This window comes from Balaenoptera ricei, chromosome 15 (genome assembly GCF_028023285.1).
Source record: "Balaenoptera ricei isolate mBalRic1 chromosome 15, mBalRic1.hap2, whole genome shotgun sequence".
NCBI classification, from domain to species: Eukaryota; Metazoa; Chordata; class Mammalia; order Artiodactyla; family Balaenopteridae; genus Balaenoptera; species Balaenoptera ricei.
In genome coordinates, this window is record NC_082653.1 from 10,914,331 (window position 1) to 10,933,031 (window position 18,701).

Below are 18,701 nucleotides of genomic sequence, written 5' to 3' on the forward strand. Positions count from 1 at the left end.
CACGACCGGCACCTGCAGCTCCAACACGCCGCCCGCCAGGCCTCACCACTCCCCTTCCAGCCCAAGACACCTGTACACTCCACCCCCCACCTCCCCCAGGGCGCCAGCCACCTCGTCGTTGTCGTGCTACATGTTACCTTCTCAGTGAAGCCTTCCCCGACCACCTCCTGCCCCGAGACCCACCTCTCCCTGTCCTCCTTCACCTTTCTTTCTCCCCTTTATATATTACACTAGACTATCGGCTGCTGGAGGGCGGGAACATTCTCTGTCCTCCCTGGGTTCCGAGGCTCTGAAACAGCACCTGGCTCGTATAGATGGTAGATGATAAGTATTTGTTGAGTGAATGAATGAATGAGTAAATGAATGAAAAGAGGGGTGGTGGGTGGAGATTTGGCATCAAAGGAGTTAAGCCCGGCCCAAGGGCTGGGGAAGGAAAGGGTGAAGGGCTGGGATTGCACACGTGGCAGCTCCTGGAGCAGCCAAGAAGGACTTAAGGGGACCGTAGGGGGAGGAAGAGGCCGGTATGTGCGCAGTACAGAGGGGGATGGGCGGGGCTGTCCTCCAAGCACAAGATCTCTCTAGGTCTCCAGGAGCAAAAGCCCAAGGTACAGAGGGAGAGAAGCCAGGGCAATACCCTGCAGGCCGGGCCACGCTGTCGACTGCCTCCCCCCACCGCCCCGCAGGCTCTCAAGAGAACCAGAAACAGGGGTTGGGGTGGAGGCCGAGCTCACTTTCTGGGGCCTCCGGGGGCCGAGGGGCCAAGCCTCAGCGGCTTCCCACCGCCTGGCCATTCCCGCCGAAGTGGCTCAAGCTGCTTGTGGGAATGAGGGTGGGCATGGGGGCAGGCGTCACAGAGGATTTGCACTCTTAACATCCCCTCCGAAGCCCTACGTGGGGCTGCCAGTGCTGAGAGGAGGACCCCTTCCTCCAGCACAGTAAACGATGCCCCATTTCCAAATTCCTCAAATGGCAGTGGTCCCTCTGTCTAGCTGTGTAACCTTGGCCAGGTCACTTAACCTCTCTGTGCCTCATTTTTCTCATCTGGAAACAGGGCTAATACTAGTTTCTACCTCATGGGGGGGGTGTTTTGCCCAAATAACCCAAAGTGCTTAGAAAACAGTAAGTGCTCAATGAATGCTGGGTAATTTCATTATTATTACGGCCCCCTGAATTCTTTTAAATGATGTCATTAGCTTGTGAACAGCCCAAGTGTACAGTTTTGTAACACTGCATTTTTAGTATTGAATGCATTCAGCTTCAAAACATGAACATTTAAACTGAATCACAATTGTGGAAGCCAGTCCAAGGAGCCTCAAAAATTATCCAGAACACCTCTCAACCGCTAAGAGGCATGGCTCATCATGAGTCAGGTGGCCAGGCTCACAGCAGATGCTCAATAATGCCTGCTGGCCAGTGACAGATTACGGGGGGCCACACCGGGCACAAATATGCTGGAGACCAGCCCTGCGAGCAGCCCCCCGGCCTGTGGCCTCTGAGTTCTCTCCCAGCAATGACTGCCGCCATCTGAGCCCCTCCTGCCCACACCGCCCCCCACACACACTCCTGGGGGCACTGTCCGTGGCCTCTGGAGCCAGGTCCAGGCCAGCAAAGAGCTGCCAGCCACGGGCGGGGAAGAGGCAGTGCCAGGGCCACGACGCTGAGATCCCCAATCCAGGTAACCACGGGCACCTCCCAAGCGGTGCTCAGTGATGCCCGTCCCTGAAGCAGCCACCTCCCTGCTCTGGCTTCTTACTCCACGTAAAAGCCAGGATTTCCCCCTCTCTAAATTTCCCAGGTTAATTACTAGGACCCTCCAAGTAATGGGAACTTTGGCCTTGACATTACGTCTGGCAACGTGACAAGATGTGATGGTATCAGCTGGAACAGGCACCTGGATGAATTTACTGCTTAATGAGACGTGGTCCCGGCAGAAAGCTGACCATGAATGGAGCCAAGTTCAAGAACTTCCCAGGCCCCTTAGGCATTAAAGGGATCACACTTTCTCCAGATGCCCCAACTCCAGCTGCAGGCATCACACAGGTTTCTTCACTAAGGAGGGACTCACCTCCCTCCACTCATCACATCACCAGGAACCTGCAATTGCTGACGGGAGCTGCCGGTCCTCTGCGCGGCCCTGCCTCGCTCAGGAATGCCGTGCGACCTAGTGCCAAGCTGGTGCCACACATTGGGCCATGCTGTCCCCTGCCACAGCCCTTTCCTGGCCTCTCTTCTCCCTTTTTACTTTTCTTTTTGTGCACTGCGCAGCATGCAAGATCCTAGTTCTCCACCCAGGGAGCAAACCTGCGCCCCCTGCAGTGGAAGCGTGGAGTCTTAACCACTGGACCACCGGGGAAGTCCCGCTCTTATCCCCTTTTCTGTCGTGCACAGGAGTCAGAAGCACGCAGCCCACCTCATAATTATCTGCTGCAACGCCCGCCTCTGGGTGTTTACTTTCTGGGGTGACCTAGAGCTCAGGCAGGGACCAGTCTCATCACTTCTGCATCCTCTGGTACCCAGTTCACAGCCATTATTACTAACAGTTCCCACACACTGAGACTACGGCACACTAAGCACGTCCATGCTGGACGCCCCCCTGCAACTGTGGACCCACTTATGTCCAGTGAGGACACCAGGGCTCCGAGAGGGGCAGTGAGGGTCCTCGGCGCCGCCAGCCAGCGGACACAGACCGGACTCAGACCTGGCCTGCCCCTCCACGCCCCAGAGGGAGGTGGCCCGCTTGGGCCCATAGCCGTTCTCTTTCCATCTGAGGAGGGGGGTCCCAGTGAGAGCCCTGAGGGGAGCTGGAGAGATGCAGGACTGGGGAGGGACTGGGGGCAGGCGGCACAGTCAGGGCTTGTGATTGTGTGTGTGACACAAGGAGAGACACAGGCAGAGAGACAAGGAGACGGAGACCCAGAGACACAGGGAGAGAGGCAGAGACAGGCAGGTGAACGAGTCGAAGACGGGACCAGACGAGACACAGAGGCTGACGGGGCTGAGGTCTCCACGCGGCAGGAACCACAGCCCGGGCCGCTCCGCAGGGTGTCAAATGAACGCGTGGCCCATGGTAGGGAGGAAGTAGAAGAGGTGGGGCTCGGAGGGGACCCTGTGGGTGCCTGTCCCCTCAAGACCCAGCATCACCTGGGATGTCCTCGGGCTGGGCCTCTGCTGCGGAGCCCCTCTCCTAAGCCTCCGCCTCGGCCAGAGCAGCCGTGGTCCCGGTGGGAGCAGCGGGGGAGGCTGGCCCAGGGGGGACGGTGGCTCAGGGAGAGTGAACTGTCCCAGTCCAACCCCCTCTGGTGGGATCTGCAGTGACTCTGCACAAACATACGGGGCTGGGACAGTCAACTCCTCCAAAGGGCGCTTTCTACCAAACAAACGCCAGCGGCCATAGGCATTGAGCGCCAGCTGTGCGCGCACCGGATTCCAGGGGCAGCGAGGAGGGATGTTCGGAGGTGCAGGCGCTGAGCCAGTTAGCTGGGGAGCACCTCGGCCGCTCCCCTTCCCTCCTCCAGCCCCCTGAGGGCAAGTGACTCCGCCTCTTCCTGCCTCAGTTGTCTTTTTTTTTTTTTTAATGTAGATTTTATTTATTTATTTTTGGCTGCGTTGGGTCTTCGTTGCTGCGTGCGGGCTTCCTCTAGTTGCGGCGAGCGGGGGCTACTCTTCGTTGCGGTGCGCCGGCTTCTCATTGCAGTGGCTTCTCTCAGTGGCTTCTCTTGTTGCAGAGCACGGGCTCTAGGCGCGCGGGCTTCCATAGTTGTGGCTCGAGGGCTTCCATAGTTGTGGCTCCTGGGCTTTAGAGCGCAGGCTCAGTAGTTGTGGCACACGGGCTTAGTTGCTCCGCGGCATGTGGGATCTTCCTGGACCAGGGCTCGAACCCGCATCTCCTGCATTGACAGGCGGATTCTTAACCACTGCGCCACCAGGGAAGTCCGCCTCAGTTGTCTTTTATAAAATGAGGCCAGTGATGGCAGCCCACCTCTCTGCAGCCAGCAGAGACTGAGTAATGCGCACCGAGGTCAGCCCAGGGCCCTCAGCACGGCGATTGCTGTGTAGACATTCTCCGTACACCCGGCTCCTCCTTCTGTGATCCACAAGCCTCGGCACCTGGAACAGGGCCCACGGCCCGGTAGGTGCCTGACAGAAGTTCACTGAATAGAAAGGGAATCACGCACGTCCAAACCCTCAACCTGAACCCCTGTGAGCCCCATCTCACGGAGGGGAAGCGGAGACCCTGCTCCAGGCCACGGAGCTAGCAAGCAACACCGCCAAGGTACAAACCCAGGGCTGCTGGGCTCCAGAACCCATGGTTTCATTTATTTTTAAATGTTTTATTCCGGAAATTTTCCACAGTCATAGAACACAAGCAAAAGCCAAGAGGGGGCCGTGATGAGCCCCACGTGCTGTCGCCTAGTTTTGACAGCGGTCATTCATCTGGGCCAGTGATGCCGAACCTGGGGCAACCTGGCCTCCAGGGGACATTTGGCAATTTCTGGACACCTTTTTGATTGTCGCAGCCAGGGGGAGGGTGCTACCGGCATCCAGTGGGCGGAGACCAGGGATGGTGCTAAGCACCCTACGATGCACAGGACAGACCCCACCCCAGAGAACGGTCTGGCCCCAAATGTCAACGGCGCCGACGGTGCGAAACCCCGGTTTGAGTCCAGTCCATGCTCTCAACCATGCCCTCTCCAAGTGCGGCAGGAGTTTGGTCTACACACTGTGAGAAAGGGGAGAGGCCTGCGCCATGATATGGGGACCTGGGAGGGCAGAATCGCTCTAGGAAGGGTGACCTTGAGAGTGATGCTCGGGTTAGAAAAGTGGGTATTGGGAGCTGCATTTGGCAACACTTCACATAAGACTGAGGAAATGTCAAATCCTCAGAAAATAAGGATGCCCTATGGAGAGTACTTGGAGAGGGCCCCACCGAGTGCCTCTGCCAGCACTGCCTCTGGGGAGAACCAGCCCCTTTCGAGAAGAGAGCTCATGGCCAGCCCTGGGCCCTTGTAGCCCTCACATCTGCCTGCTCAGCACAGCCTGTAGCTCTCCAGGCCAATCCCCGCTGCTGTGATATCGGCCCCCTCTCTCCCTCCCTTGGTAAAGGGGCATTGACCCTCCAGACTCTGTAGTAGACACCAATTTACCGTAGGTCTTTGCTAAGACATAGATGGAGGACTGTGAGGCAACAGGCCCCCTGAGGAGACTTCTTTGAGGCTCTCAGGCAAGTTTTCAAAATCAATTGATTTCACATAAAAACCTGCATCCCCAACCTCCCTTCCTTAAGAAAGGGCAAGGTCAGGCCACTCTGAGCCTTTGTTCCCAGCTGGAGGGGAGGGCACCTGCCTCTCCCATTGGCCACAGTCCCCACCCAGCCCCTGGGCCTCACTCAGGGCCCTACCTGATCCCAGGCTCTGAAATCAAATGGGGCCAATGCCTGGCTCAGATAAAATGTTCTAACTTCTCTGAGCCTCAGTTTCTTCATCTGTAAAGTGGGAATGTTGACAGTACCTATGTAACAGGTGGGCATGAAGATGAACCAAGCTAGGGCAGGTAAAGTGCTAGCTTGTGTCAACCCAAAGAAGAGCCCAGAAAACTGGCTGCTGGCACCAACATTGTCGTAACTACTATTAGTAAGTCAAAGATAATACAGTCCTTACCCTTGAGAAACTCTTAGTCTTGGGGAACAACAGGTGAAAACAAAGATGACTCTCCGAGGTGCTGTGCCAACAGTGGAATGAACAGGGGGTTGGGGAGTCCGGAGGAACGTTGCCTGGGGGAATCCAGGTGGCTTCCCAGTGGTGGTGACATTCAATTTAGCCTTGAACAATGAATAAACATTGCCAGGCAGGGAGCAGGAACGGTCTTCTAGGCTGGGGACCAGCATATGCAAAGGCCATAGGCAGTGTCCACCAGATCCAGGGATGGCAGGACTGGGCTTGAGGATGCTCACAGGGGACGTCCCTGACAGCGGCGGTGCTCGGAGATGGTGCATTGTGTCCCTCCAACCACAGAGAAGTTGGGGTGCTCCCACGTAGGCCTCAACAGTGCCCCCCAAAATAAAAACTCCTCCTTGTGGTAAGGAACTTCCTCCCCACTCAAAATCTTAACAAAAATGCAACACTTAAAAAAAAAAATCTGACCTCCAAACCAGCCTGCCAGGGGCCCTCTGTCCCTCCCCTGCACGTGTGCCACCAAATATCTGGAGTCAAACAAATCTGTTAACGTGTGAGTGCTGAGTAAGTCCCTGAGAGCCAGTCTGGTGGGGGATTGGCAGGGGAGCTGGGGACCAAGCACCACTCGGCCTCCATTGTTGCGTTAATATTTGCCATCTGCTCATGTTGCATTTTTACCGCAAGGGATGATGGGGGCAGAAGGAGAAGGAGAGGCCGCTGCAGGGCCGGGAGAAGGCGCCATGGAATCTCCTCTGCCTTCTTTGTGTTGCTGCCTCGCTAGGCCTCCGCCACTGAGATAAAGCCCCGGCCAGGCTGTGCCTCCTTCCGGGAGTCACCCCTCCAGGGGGATTGGGCGGGGGGGGGGGGGGGGGGGGGGAGGGGGAGGCGGGGGAGGCGGCCCCTTCCCTGGGCTGGGCAGGGAGGGGAGGGGTGGGGAGGGGAGGGGGGGTCGGGTACGGAGCGGGGAGGGGAGGAGGCGCCGAGCCTGGCACTGACGACTCCTACAGGCCAAGCCTGGGCAGGACAGCTCCGCCCACAGCCTCCGCTACCTCCAGGAAAGCCCAGGACGCGGCCCCAAGCCGCTGCGGAGGGAGGCAGGCATTGACACTCATCCCAGCTCTCCACGGCCTGGAGGCCACCTCCAGAGAAATCTGGGGGAGGGGGGCTTCCAAGGGCCATGGAAGCCTTCAGAGCATCCATCGACTAGTATTTATTGAACACCTACTGCATGCTCAGCCCGGGTAGGAAACTCAAATGCCCACAGGCAGGTAATGACAATGGGTGTCTTGGGCCAGATGGCGGCTCAGCGGGGACACTGCTCAGGGGCCGAGACCTCTGCTTTTTCAAGCGAAGCCAGAGGTGTACGTTCTTCTGTGAAATCTGCTTTCCTAAATGCTGGCGACTAACTCAAATTAAACACGTGCGTATGCCAAGCTGGCCGAAGAACGTAGGTGGGTGGGACAGACTGGGTCCAAGGACCTCCAGCTGCAACCTCCACATTCTAGGTTGTGGTTCCTGCACTCGGGAAGATCACAGAGAGGGGGAGGGACACTGAACGAGGTCTAAGCTGGATCAGATTCTGGCTCTGTTGCCTATGCTGTGTGACCCTGGGCAAGTGAACGGCCCTCTCCGAGCCTCAGGTCCCTTTCTCAAATGATATCATTTACCTCTGGGGTTGTTACGGGAAGTCGAGACGAGGCACCGAAAGTCCTTCATGAATGCTCTCAATACAACTACCATAGTTGGAGCACTAGTAGATGTGTTCGTCATGCTGCTCCCAAAAGCTGAGGGCTCCTGCTGGGGCTGGTGCAAAGTGAAGGAAGACGCCATGGGCTTTCCACTCTTCCCTGGTCCCAAATGCCTCTGAAGGGGTGGGGCCTGTGGGATACAGGCCATCAGCCTAAAATCCAGAGCTGGGGAGTGTGCTGGGTGTGACCCACAGGCGCAACAGATTTTTTTTCTCCAAGATGTTTAACATTTAGAAAAATTAGTTGCTGACTTTTAGACATTAGAACATTCACATAAAACTCCACATGCCCAGCTCTCTCCCCAAAGTAGAAAAATCTACATTCTTGACCCCATTTCTGCAAGGCTGCTTCTGGAAATCTCCACCCCTATAGGTAAGGCAGGGGCTCTGCAATTCGCCACAGTCCCCACCACTCCTTACTGTCTCACACCTGGCAGACACACTCATTTATGTTACCAGATCGCCCCCTGGGCATGTGCAGGGTGAACAGGTGAGCCGGGCAGGCCCAAGGCACAGTCCACCCAGGCAGCCTGGCTCTGTGCGGTGTCAGGACTTGGCCCCAAGTGGTTTTGCTATTAGCCAGAGAGCCTTCCTTGGAAAGCACCAGACTGTTATCCATTGGAAAATTAATCAAAATGACACCTCGTGAACAAGATGTTTTGGCTCGGCGGAAAACTAACAGCGGTCTACAACAACTTAGCGCGGCTCTTCTGTGCCCCTGGGTGCGGGTCCCGAGTGGAGGGCCTGGCGTGGTCAGAACACCTGTGGAAGCCACTTGGCCATGACCGGGCCTGGACCAAGGGGACATGGGGACACCTGACATGGTCTCCACGCCCCTCCAAGGCCTGCGGCCCGTACAGCTCCACCTCCATCTCACTTTCGCTTCCACATATGTCTGAAACCGTCTCCAGATGTGAGGGGCCCTCTGTGTGCAGAGACAGGGCTGCCTCCTCAGGCAGGGTCTCTGGGACCCACACACACGGCCAGGAGACCTGGGTGCCCTGACTGGAGCGCCTTTTCTCTCTTCCAGTTGGACAAAGGCCCCGAGACCCGGCAAGGCGAGGATTCCGGTGAACTCAAGGCACAGCATGAGATGTTTCCAGGGCGAGGAAACGCACTCCTAACCGTTGAACTCTGAGGCTTGAAGGGCACCCACGCACCCTGCTCAGCTCTCATGGTCAAGTCTAAACAAGACATCGCTGACCCCAAATGCCAGCCTTAGCTCAGGGTAGAGAATGAGCCCTGGAAATTCCCCAAGCAAAGCAAATTTACCAAGTCCCTCCCCGGCTACGGACCCTTCCATGGCTTTCCATTGCCCTTAGAGACTCCGCCCACCCAATCTGGCCCCGACCTCGTCTCCCACACTCCACCGCCCCGCCCCCCCCCCCCCCCCCCCCGCTCAGTCCCCATGCTGGACTTCCTGCTGTTCGCACCAAGCTCAGTCCCACCCCAGAGCCTCGGTGCCTGCATCCCCGCTGCTGGGTGCACCCTTTCTTCTGACTTCAGGCTGTTCTCACTCACCATCCAGGTCTCAGCCTACACGGCCCTTCCTCGGAGGCCATGCCTGGTTCCCTCAGAGCAAGCCAGGGCCCTCTTTAGAAATGACTAGCTACTGAATTTTCTTAGGATTTGGTCATTGCCTCTATTCTTCCACTGGATGCATGCTTCCTGAAGTAAGAGATCACATCTCTCTCCCAAGGCAACAGAGTTAGGAATGTGGGTTCATATCCTGATGCCCAGCTGTGTGGCCTTGGGCAAGTTACTAAACCTCTCTGTGCCTCAGTTCCCTCACCTGTAAAATAGGGATAAAAATAGCACCTCCCCCGTGGGGTATTGAGGGTTGAGAACAGTGCCTGGCGCTGCAGGGCTGGCTCTGTCACCACTACCGATACCTGCTCACCGCTGAGGGATTAGGCAGTCTGTCTTGAACCGTTATTTAAAGGCAAAGCTGGCTTTTCAGACTCACCCATGCTCAGAACCCTCCGTCTGAGAGTTCTGGAGTCTTTTTCTTCTTTTTCTCCCCACTGCTTTAGTGGAGGAGGCCCTCTTCATCTCACATCAAATTGAAACCAGTTTTCTAGCAAGCAGAGCCTTTCTTGGTCAAGCCTGTGTCAGCCAACTGACAGTTAAGCTGTCTGAGGCCTGCAGAGGCTAAGAGACTTACCCACAGTCACACAGCTAAAAAAATGCCACAGCGAAAGAGAGGTACAGTTCTGAGTTAAAATCTTGGAACATTTTAAGAATCAATGTAAAAGTATAGTTGAAAACTTCTTTGCAGTACAGCATGGAAATATGGACCTTTGTACCATGAAAATATGTATGTTAGCATTAAAACTGAAGCATCAGGACTTCCCGGGTGGCGCAGTGGTTAAGAATCCTCCTGCCAATGCAGGGGACACGGTTCGAGCCCTGGTCCGGGAAGATCCCACATGCCACGGAGCAACTAAGCCTGTGCGCCACAACTACTGAGCCTGTGCTCTAGAGCCTGCGTGCTGCAACTACTGAGCCTGAGAGACACAACTACTGAAGCCCACGCGCCTAGAGCCCATGCTCTGCAACAAGAGAAGCCATCGCAATGAGAAGCCCACGCACCGCAACGAAGAGTAGCCCCCGCTCGCCGCAACTAGAGAAAGCCTGCGCGCAGCAACGAAGACCCAAAGCAGCCAAAAATAAATAAATAAATAATTTTTTAAAAAAACAAAAAACAAAAGAAAAAACCTGAAGCATGGAAGCGGGTCATTTTTATGTCTGGGCGCAGAGGGCCCGGGGTGCCAGGCCAGCTCTCACCAAAGTCTGGGCACTGACTGCATGCTTCTTCGGCAGCTCAAGTCAGAGGCCAAAGGCCTGGCCTTTGCGGGGGAGCTCGTGACGAGGAGGTACACTCAGGCTGGCATCCCCGGGCCGGCCCAGGCCTCGGCCAGCACCAAGCCACGTGGGCAGGGGCGGCTCTGGGCCTCTGTTGCTGGGCAGGGGTGGGGGGCTGGCGGACTGCTTCCCAGCCCCACTCCTGGTGTGTTGGGAGACCCTAGCCCAGGCGCTGCTCACCCTCCCTGGGCCTCCCCACTACAGCTGCAAAGTGAGGAAGAGGAGGGAGGGAGAAAGGAGGCCAGCAGGGCAGGTGGGGCTGGCAGAGTTAGAAAACACACGGACCAATCTTCTCCCCATCTCTCTCTCTCCCCGGGAACTCCTGTTCCAGCTGATGGAACAGCAGGGAGGGTGGAAAACACACCCCCAAAGGTCCCTGCCCGGCGCCAGGGGTGAGGGCTGAGGGCCTCCTGCCTGGGCCCTGTGAGGGAGTCCCTACTGATCCCCCTGACTCTGGGAGGGCCTGGGGGCAGCAGTGAGTGGCCTATTTCCTTTGGGGGGATGGGCTTCTACAGGAGTGGGGACAGGACCCCTCTGCGCAAGAGCCTCTGCCCCACGCCAGCTCCCGGAGACGGAGGAGGGAGGGTGGAGGCAAGAAGGCAGAATCTGGGCTTGTGCGGAGGGGCTTCCCACTGCTGGGGGGCCTGGTGTGGACGCCGAGGTGAGGGCAGTGGTCAGTGAAGCGTCCACCTTGGGTGGGCACTGAGGGCAACCGACTGGAGACAGTGTGAAATCCTGGCTTGGTGGGTTTTTCCAGGTGGAAGAAACGGAGACCCGTCCGGGTGCTCTTCAAGGACCCCACCCCCCAGTCTGCAGCTCCAGTGGTCGGAACCAGGCCCAGAAAGACGCAGCAGGGCCAAGTGGTGCAGAGTGCCAGCTCCAGGCCCAGGTCTCACAGGTTCAAATCCCAGCTCCACCACGATCTGGGTGGGCAAGCACTTTGACCCTTTAGTGCCTCAGTTTCCTCATCTGTAAAATAGGGACGGTGACTAGACCTACGTCACAGGGTGGAATGCGAGGTGCCTGCCGGGTCAGGGCCCCAGTACAAGCCGTGACAACCATTATTCTAGAAGGGCCCCTCCAGCTTGCACCCCCGGGTGCAGGTGCAGCCCTGGAAACCCTTGGGTCTGCACACGCGTGTGCGCACACTTGCCTACATTGCCTGCTCCACACAAAGCCCTCCCAGGGCCAAGATCAACACGCTGGGGCTCCTGAATGACTCACCACCCCTGGCTGAGACGCATTTCCTGGAACAAGTCACTGCAGGTAGGGCTGGGGGGCCCCGAGCCTGGTAGAGATGAGAGGATGCAGGTCCCCGCATGCCCAGCCACACCCCGATGGGATCCTGCAACAGGAGTGGGCGGCAGACCCCATTTCACAGCCCCACGGGCCTGAGTTCCAACCCCGGTGCTGACCTTGGATGCGCGACTCTCCCCCTCCAAGCCTTGGCCTCTGCCACTAAATGAGGACACTAGTGCCAACCACAAAGGGACAATTGTGCAGGTTATAGAAAAAGACTGTAAAGTACAGAGACCAAGGACCCAGCAGGCCCCACTGTTAGGATAACTGCTGCAGACCACGGGCAGCCAAGGTCCTCTGTCCTTCCTCCCCCATGGTGCTTCTAAGCCATCAGCGGGCAGAGCACTGTGTGACTGGGGGGCTCCTGGTCACCCCGGAAGAGTCACCATAACTCAAGAGACCAAGGAGGCAGCTCCTGACTTCACTGGAAGGCAGGAGAGACCACATTTGGCTGGAGAGGGGGCAATCCCAGAGGGCTTCTCAGAGGAGGTGGTATTAACTTGGCTCTAAAAGATCAATAGGAGTTCCGAGATCATGAGATCTGTAAGGCCACCGTCTAGCTGCTACTGGCCTTGGGCAAGTCCCTCACCTGGAGGCAGGCAGGTAAGCAGCACATGCCTCAGGCAGGTGTAAGACAAGACGGAGCAGTGGGGTCCTGGCAGGGACTGGAGAGTGACACCCAGGCAGGCATCCCAAGCCAAACAGAATGAGTTCACACGGGGCCAGAGTGGCAACACTGCAACTACTTCCGTTTCCTCATCAGTCAAATGGGGATAACGTTCATTCCCAGCGTACACGATGGTTGGGAAAAGTAAATGAATTAACGCACATGAAATACCTCAGCAGTGCCTGGAACATTGTAAACACTCGATATATGAGCCTTTGTGAGAACACTAAGTGGAGACAGGGAAGGGGGACATGCAGGAGGGACAGAGAGAACAGAGGAGCAGAGGGGGACCCACAGGCAGGGCCCAAGGAACAGTGAGAGACCCCACTGGGGGGCAGGACAGAACAGCTGACTGAGCAAGACCCCTTTCCTGGAAAGGGCAAGACCCTGGAGACAGGTCAACTAGGGCTCCAATCTGGCCTTGCCACTTGAGGCAGTGTGGCTTCGGACAAGTCCCTTCACCACCCTGAGCCTCGGTCTCCTCATCTGTAAAATGGGGAAATGATAAAAGTGCCTTCCTCCAAAGACTGGCATGAGAACCAGATGCCATATACAACAGCACACAAAGTGCTTAAAGCAGACCTGACATAAAATTATCAAATCCAGCTTAGAGTGGGGTTTCTCAAACTCAGCACTACTGATGTTCAGGGCTAGATAATTCTCTGGTGTGGGGGGCTGTCCTGTACACTCTAGGGTGTTTAAAAGCATCTCTGGTTTCTACCCATTTGCCTCCAGTTGTGACAATCGCGACATCTCCAGACACTGCCCAGTGTCCCCTAGACTAGGGAATCAGTAAGCCAGAAAGACAGAGGTGCTTAAACACTGAAGGTCTCTGCAAGGCAGGATCAGTCTGGCCTCAGTTTTTCCATCAGTAAAAGGGACACAATGATCCTTCCTTTCTTCTAGGGAGGATCCCAGGAAAGCAGCGATGTGGGAGAGAGAGGCCTTTGCAAGCTGCGGGCTGGCTGCCCATCTCACCGTCCCCTGCTTTCTGGTCTTCTAGAGGCTGACTTGTGCCTTGGGAAGGGGGACCCACCTGAATTCTGGAAGTCACTCTGAGCACGTCCTTAGGCGTGGAAGGAAGGGACAGGAGGGCAGGGGCTGCTTCTATTCACCATGGTAACCCCAGATGGACCACAGTGCTTGGCAAACAGCAGCACTTACTAACTGGTGGGTGAGGAGGCGGGCAGTCACAGCACCGAAGCACGCGGCTCAGGGCAAGCAGGGGCGCACGAGGGAGGCACTGCAACACTCCAGCCACCTGGCCAGCCCCCCACCGGCCAGCCAGACGCTGTTTCCTGTCTGCAGAAGCCAGCCGTGCCCTTTGAACTCCTGTTTCCTGAGCCCCTCTCCCTGCTCCAGGGTCTGGGAGGGGGCAGGGAGGTAGAGGATACTCACGTTCCCGAAGGCAGGGAGCCCCGAGGAGCCCAGCCACTTCCGCAGGGCCTGTGAGAGGGCCCCGTGGTCCCGCTCGGCCTGAAGCACGTGGGCTTCCAGGAAGGAGACGTGGTGCCCGACCATCTTGACAAAGGCCTGGTGGGAGAGGGGAAAGCAGTGATGCCACATCTGCGCAGACCGGGGTGTGTTCCTCGCTGCCTCCCTCTCACCTGGCCCCATGGGCTCCGGGAGAGTTCAGGCAGCGCCTGCCCAGCTGGGGGCACCTTCAGAAACCCTGACAGTAACAGTGATACCTCCCCCTCGGAGGCCTGGCCTGGTCGAGCCTCCACTCGTGTCCTCTCACCTTCTCCCCCTAGTGACCCTCTGTTTAGCCTCTATTTTACAGAGGAGGGAAACTGATGCTCAGAGAGGTTGGACCACCTGCCCAAAGTCACACAGCCAGGAAGTGGCAGAGAGGGGACTCAGGATGCACAGCCTTCTTTATGAAAAATGGGTTTTTTAGAAATCGCTCACTTTAATATTTGATGGATATTGGGGGAGTCTCAAACTCAGAAGCTGCCAAGGGGCAGGCAGGTGACAAGCGGGTGAAGTAGGATGAGTGCGGACAGGGTGAACTGGAATGCCGGGTCCCGGCCCCCAAGGGTCACTCAGCTCTGGGTCTCTAGTGCAGAAGCTCCAATTTCAAAAGAAAAAAGAAGAGAAAAGAGAATGCTGGGGTCAGATTCTCTGGACTAGAATCCAGGTTCTATTACTTACTAGTTGTGTGCCTTTCGGCAAGTTAATTCATTTCTATTATCCTCAATTTTCGTATCTGTAAAATGGGAATAATAACAATACCAACCTTGCTCTGCAGTTAAGTGCTTAGGGTATATTAAGAGCTCAATTAATATCAGATAACATCATTTAAAAAGAAAAAAAAAGGACATTCAGATTTTATGAAAAGTGTCCAGTTTTTCAAAACGTTAGCAATAAATTCACAATTTAAAAAAGTACTGTGCAGGCCCGGTGAAACTCATTTGTGACTTCTGGTGTGCCTGTGTGTTGTGTGCATGTGTGTTTCCGTGTGTACTTATGCTTGTGTGTTGTGTGCATGTGTTTGTGTGTGGTGCATGTTTGCGTGTGTGCACATATGTTGTGTGTTGTGTGCATGGGTCTGTGTGTGTGGTGTGTACATGTGCATGTGTCTGTGTGTGGTGCGTGTCTGCGTGTGTGCACATATGTTGTGTGTTGTGTGCATGGGTCTGTGTGTGTGGTGTGTACATGTGCATGTGTCTGTGTGTGGTGCGTGTCTGCGTGTGTGCACATATGTTGTGTGTTGTGTGCATGGGTCTGTGTGTGTGGTGTGTACATGTGCATGTGTCTGTGTGTGGTGCGTGTCTGCGTGTGTGCACATATGTTGTGTGTTGTGTGCATGGGTCTGTGTGTGTGGTGTGTACATGTGCATGTGTCTGTGTGTGGTGCGTGTCTGCGTGTGTGCACATATGTTGTGTGTTGTGTGCATGGGTCTGTGTGTGTGGTGTGTACATGTGCATGTGTCTGTGTGTGGTGCGTGTCTGCGTGTGTGCACATATGTTGTGTGTTGTGTGCATGGGTCTGTGTGTGTGGTGTGTACATGTGCATGTGTCTGTGTGTGGTGCGTGTCTGCGTGTGTGCACATATGTTGTGTGTTGTGTGCATGGGTCTGTGTGTGTGGTGTGTACATGTGCATGTGTCTGTGTGTGGTGCGTGTCTGCGTGTGTGCACATATGTTGTGTGTTGTGTGCATGGGTCTGTGTGTGTGGTGTGTACATGTGCATGTGTCTGTGTGTGGTGCGTGTCTGCGTGTGTGCACATATGTTGTGTGTTGTGTGCATGGGTCTGTGTGTGTGGTGTGTACATGTGCATGTGTCTGTGTGTGGTGCGTGTCTGCGTGTGTGCACATATGTTGTGTGTTGTGTGCATGGGTCTGTGTGTGTGGTGTGTACATGTGCATGTGTCTGTGTGTGGTGCGTGTCTGCGTGTGTGCACATATGTTGTGTGTTGTGTGCATGGGTCTGTGTGTGTGGTGTGTACATGTGCATGTGTCTGTGTGTGGTGCGTGTCTGCGTGTGTGCACATATGTTGTGTGTTGTGTGCATGGGTCTGTGTGTGTGGTGTGTACATGTGCATGTGTCTGTGTGTGGTGCGTGTCTGCGTGTGTGCACATATGTTGTGTGTTGTGTGCATGGGTCTGTGTGTGTGGTGTGTACATGTGCATGTGTCTGTGTGTGGTGCGTGTCTGCGTGTGTGCACATATGTTGTGTGTTGTGTGCATGGGTCTGTGTGTGTGGTGTGTACATGTGCATGTGTCTGTGTGTGGTGCGTGTCTGCGTGTGTGCACATATGTTGTGTGTTGTGTGCATGGGTCTGTGTGTGTGGTGTGTACATGTGCATGTGTCTGTGTGTGGTGCGTGTTTGCGTGTGTGCACATATGTTGTGTGTTGTGTGCATGGGTCTGTGTGTGTGGTGTGTACATGTGCATGTGTTTGCCTGTGTGCGTGCACTGCACGTGCACCTGGGAAGGCCGCCAAAGGTGGCGGCTCCAGTGCCATTTCAGACAAGCCCCTCTCTGCGGACTTCCCTGTTCCAATAGTAAAATGCAAGAGATTTTCTTGCACCAGGAAGAGGCAGGAGACCCTCTCAGTGCTGGGCCCCACAAGGGAGCCTCCCTTCACTGGATGGAAAGCCCTGGTCAGCCTCATCCAGCAAGGCCCACCACCACCCAGCTCTGCCTCTCCCCATGTCCCACACACCAGCAACACAGGCTGCCCTTTTGTTCCTTGAAAACACCAGGCCTCACCCTCCACAGGGCCTTTGCACCAGCTCTCTCCAGACCGGCAGCACTTCTCTGTTCTCGATGGGGTGAACCCTGCTTGTCTCTCAGGCCCTGGATCCACTGTCCCCCCGACAGAGAGGTCTTCCCCAACCACCTAATCTAACATGCCCCATGTCACTGCAGAGCCACCCCGTTTCCCTGTCTTCCTAGCTTTCCTCTCCCTCTGAACTTCCTGTCTGCTTGTTCACGGTCCAGCTCCCTCTAGATGTGAGTTCTGGAAGAGCAGGTGCTGAGTCAGTGTTGTTCACAAGGCCACAACCAGGGCCTGGTCAGCTGGAAGGGGCTCAGCTGGATGGTGGAGGCATGAATGCACGCAAGCATGAATGAATGAATGAATGAATGAATGAGTGCACACCCAAGAATGAATGTATGCATGGATGAATGCATGCACACATGAATGAATGCACACATGCATGTATGAATGAATGCACACACAGGAATGAATACATGCAAGCATGAATGAATGAATGAATGCACACACACGAATGAATGTATGCATGGATGAATGCATGCACGCACGAATGCACACATGCATGGATGAATCAATGCACACACAGGAATCAATACATGCATGCATGAATGACTGCATCCTTAGCAAAAAGACATTGGATGAACACAAGATGGCGGCACTGTTGTGCTGCCGCCACCCTGTGGTTCTGGCAGGGGCAGAGCTGAAAGGCTCTGAATAAGCCACATCAAGTGTGTGTGTGTGTGTGTGTGTGTGTGTGTGTGTGTGTGTGTGTGTGTTGGGGGGCGGGGAGACAAGGAGCCACGGGCTGGGCAGCTTCCCCTGGCCTTGCTGGGCCCGCACATCTGGTTGTAAGACACAAAAGAAAGTTCTACGGTCCCTCCTCCAGCCGATTCCAATTTTACGCTCCCTGCGTTAATACCGATGTGGTGGGGAGTATGAGGGTTGCTGAGGAATGTGCGCTCACGAGGTCGGAACCGCCTCCAAAGTGCCTGCCAGAGAGGGCAGCCCGGCCAGGCCGCAGCCAGGGAGAGGCCGAAACCTGGCCAGGAAAGCTGATCCGGGGAAACTGGAAAGACGCGGACACGCATCCACACAGAGAGGGGAGGAGAGGGGACAGAAGGAGGGTGACCGCTAATCGGGACCACCCTTGGGACTATAGGTGACGTCTATATAATTTTCTCTACAATGAAAATGAACCACTTTTATTATCAGAAGGGAGGGAAGGAAGGAGGGAAGGAAAGAAGGAAAGGGGGGGAGGGATGAGAGAGAAGGGAAAGTCACATTGTTTTAAAATTTATTTGTGAGTCCTGAATGATGTATCTGAATCCTTGTGGCAAAGGCCCCCAGCTTCAGAGCAGGGCCCAGTCCAGAAAGGGTGCCAACGGCAGCACTGACTTTTGCAGTCCCAGCTCCATCACTTCCTAGCTGTGTGACCTTGGGTAAATAACTTTGCCTTTCTGTGCCTCAGCCGCTTTCTCTACAAAATAGGACTAATAATGGGCCCTTCCTCCTGGGGCTGCTGTGAGGGTGAAGCAAGTTCTTTCAACTAAAGCACTTAAGAGTCCCTGGCTCATAGCAGGTGCTCAGTAAATGTTGGGTTTTTCTGGCCTGAAAGGTCACCCCCGTGGTTCCCAAGCCTCCCCTCCTGTGGGTCACACTGATTTGAGAGCTGAGTGGTCTTGGGCTCCCTGGAACCCCCTGACATGTTAGGCCCTGGAGCCCCCAGTCGGCTGGGCCGAGTGATGAGCAGGCATCCCAGATTCTGGCTCTCAGCCTGTGGGCAACGGCCACCACCACAGTGATAGCCTGTCCTCAGCGAGCATCTATAAGACGCCAGGTGCTGGACTAACTAACGCCTTCACGATGACAGAGTCACAATCTGCAGAGGAGGAAACTGATGCTGGGAGGGTGAGTGAGTTACCCAAGGGGCAGATCTGAGGCCCAGGTGGTCTGGCTCTGGAATCCATCGGCCTCAGATTGGGGTCTGATCGGGTCCTAAGTTTTATTGTTCTCATGTCACATGCAGCTTAGTGGGAAATACATATTCTCCCATTTGCCTTGAAATCCATGACCCTCTTGGACTAACTTTTCCTTCCTTTTAATGGAGACCCAGTTACAGAGAAATAGCTCTAGTCTAAGGAAAGCAGCAGTCCTGGGGGCTGACAAGAGGCAAATGTCACTTAGCCTCAATGTTGGGGAGACTCTAGGGCAGAGTGGGGACTGTGGCA

The 18,701-nt window shown here is 55.5% G+C and overlaps 1 protein-coding gene across 1 annotated transcript in view; it reads right to left on the reverse strand.

Annotated features, from left to right (window-relative positions):
- Positions 1–18,701, reverse strand: part of BCAS4 (breast carcinoma amplified sequence 4) — a 61,642-nt gene that overhangs the window by 14,434 nt on the left and 28,507 nt on the right. The window contains exon 4 of the mRNA XM_059897394.1: positions 13,649–13,783. Within this exon, the coding sequence (XP_059753377.1) occupies positions 13,649–13,783 (135 nt within the window). The remainder of the gene's footprint in view (positions 1–13,648; positions 13,784–18,701) is intronic.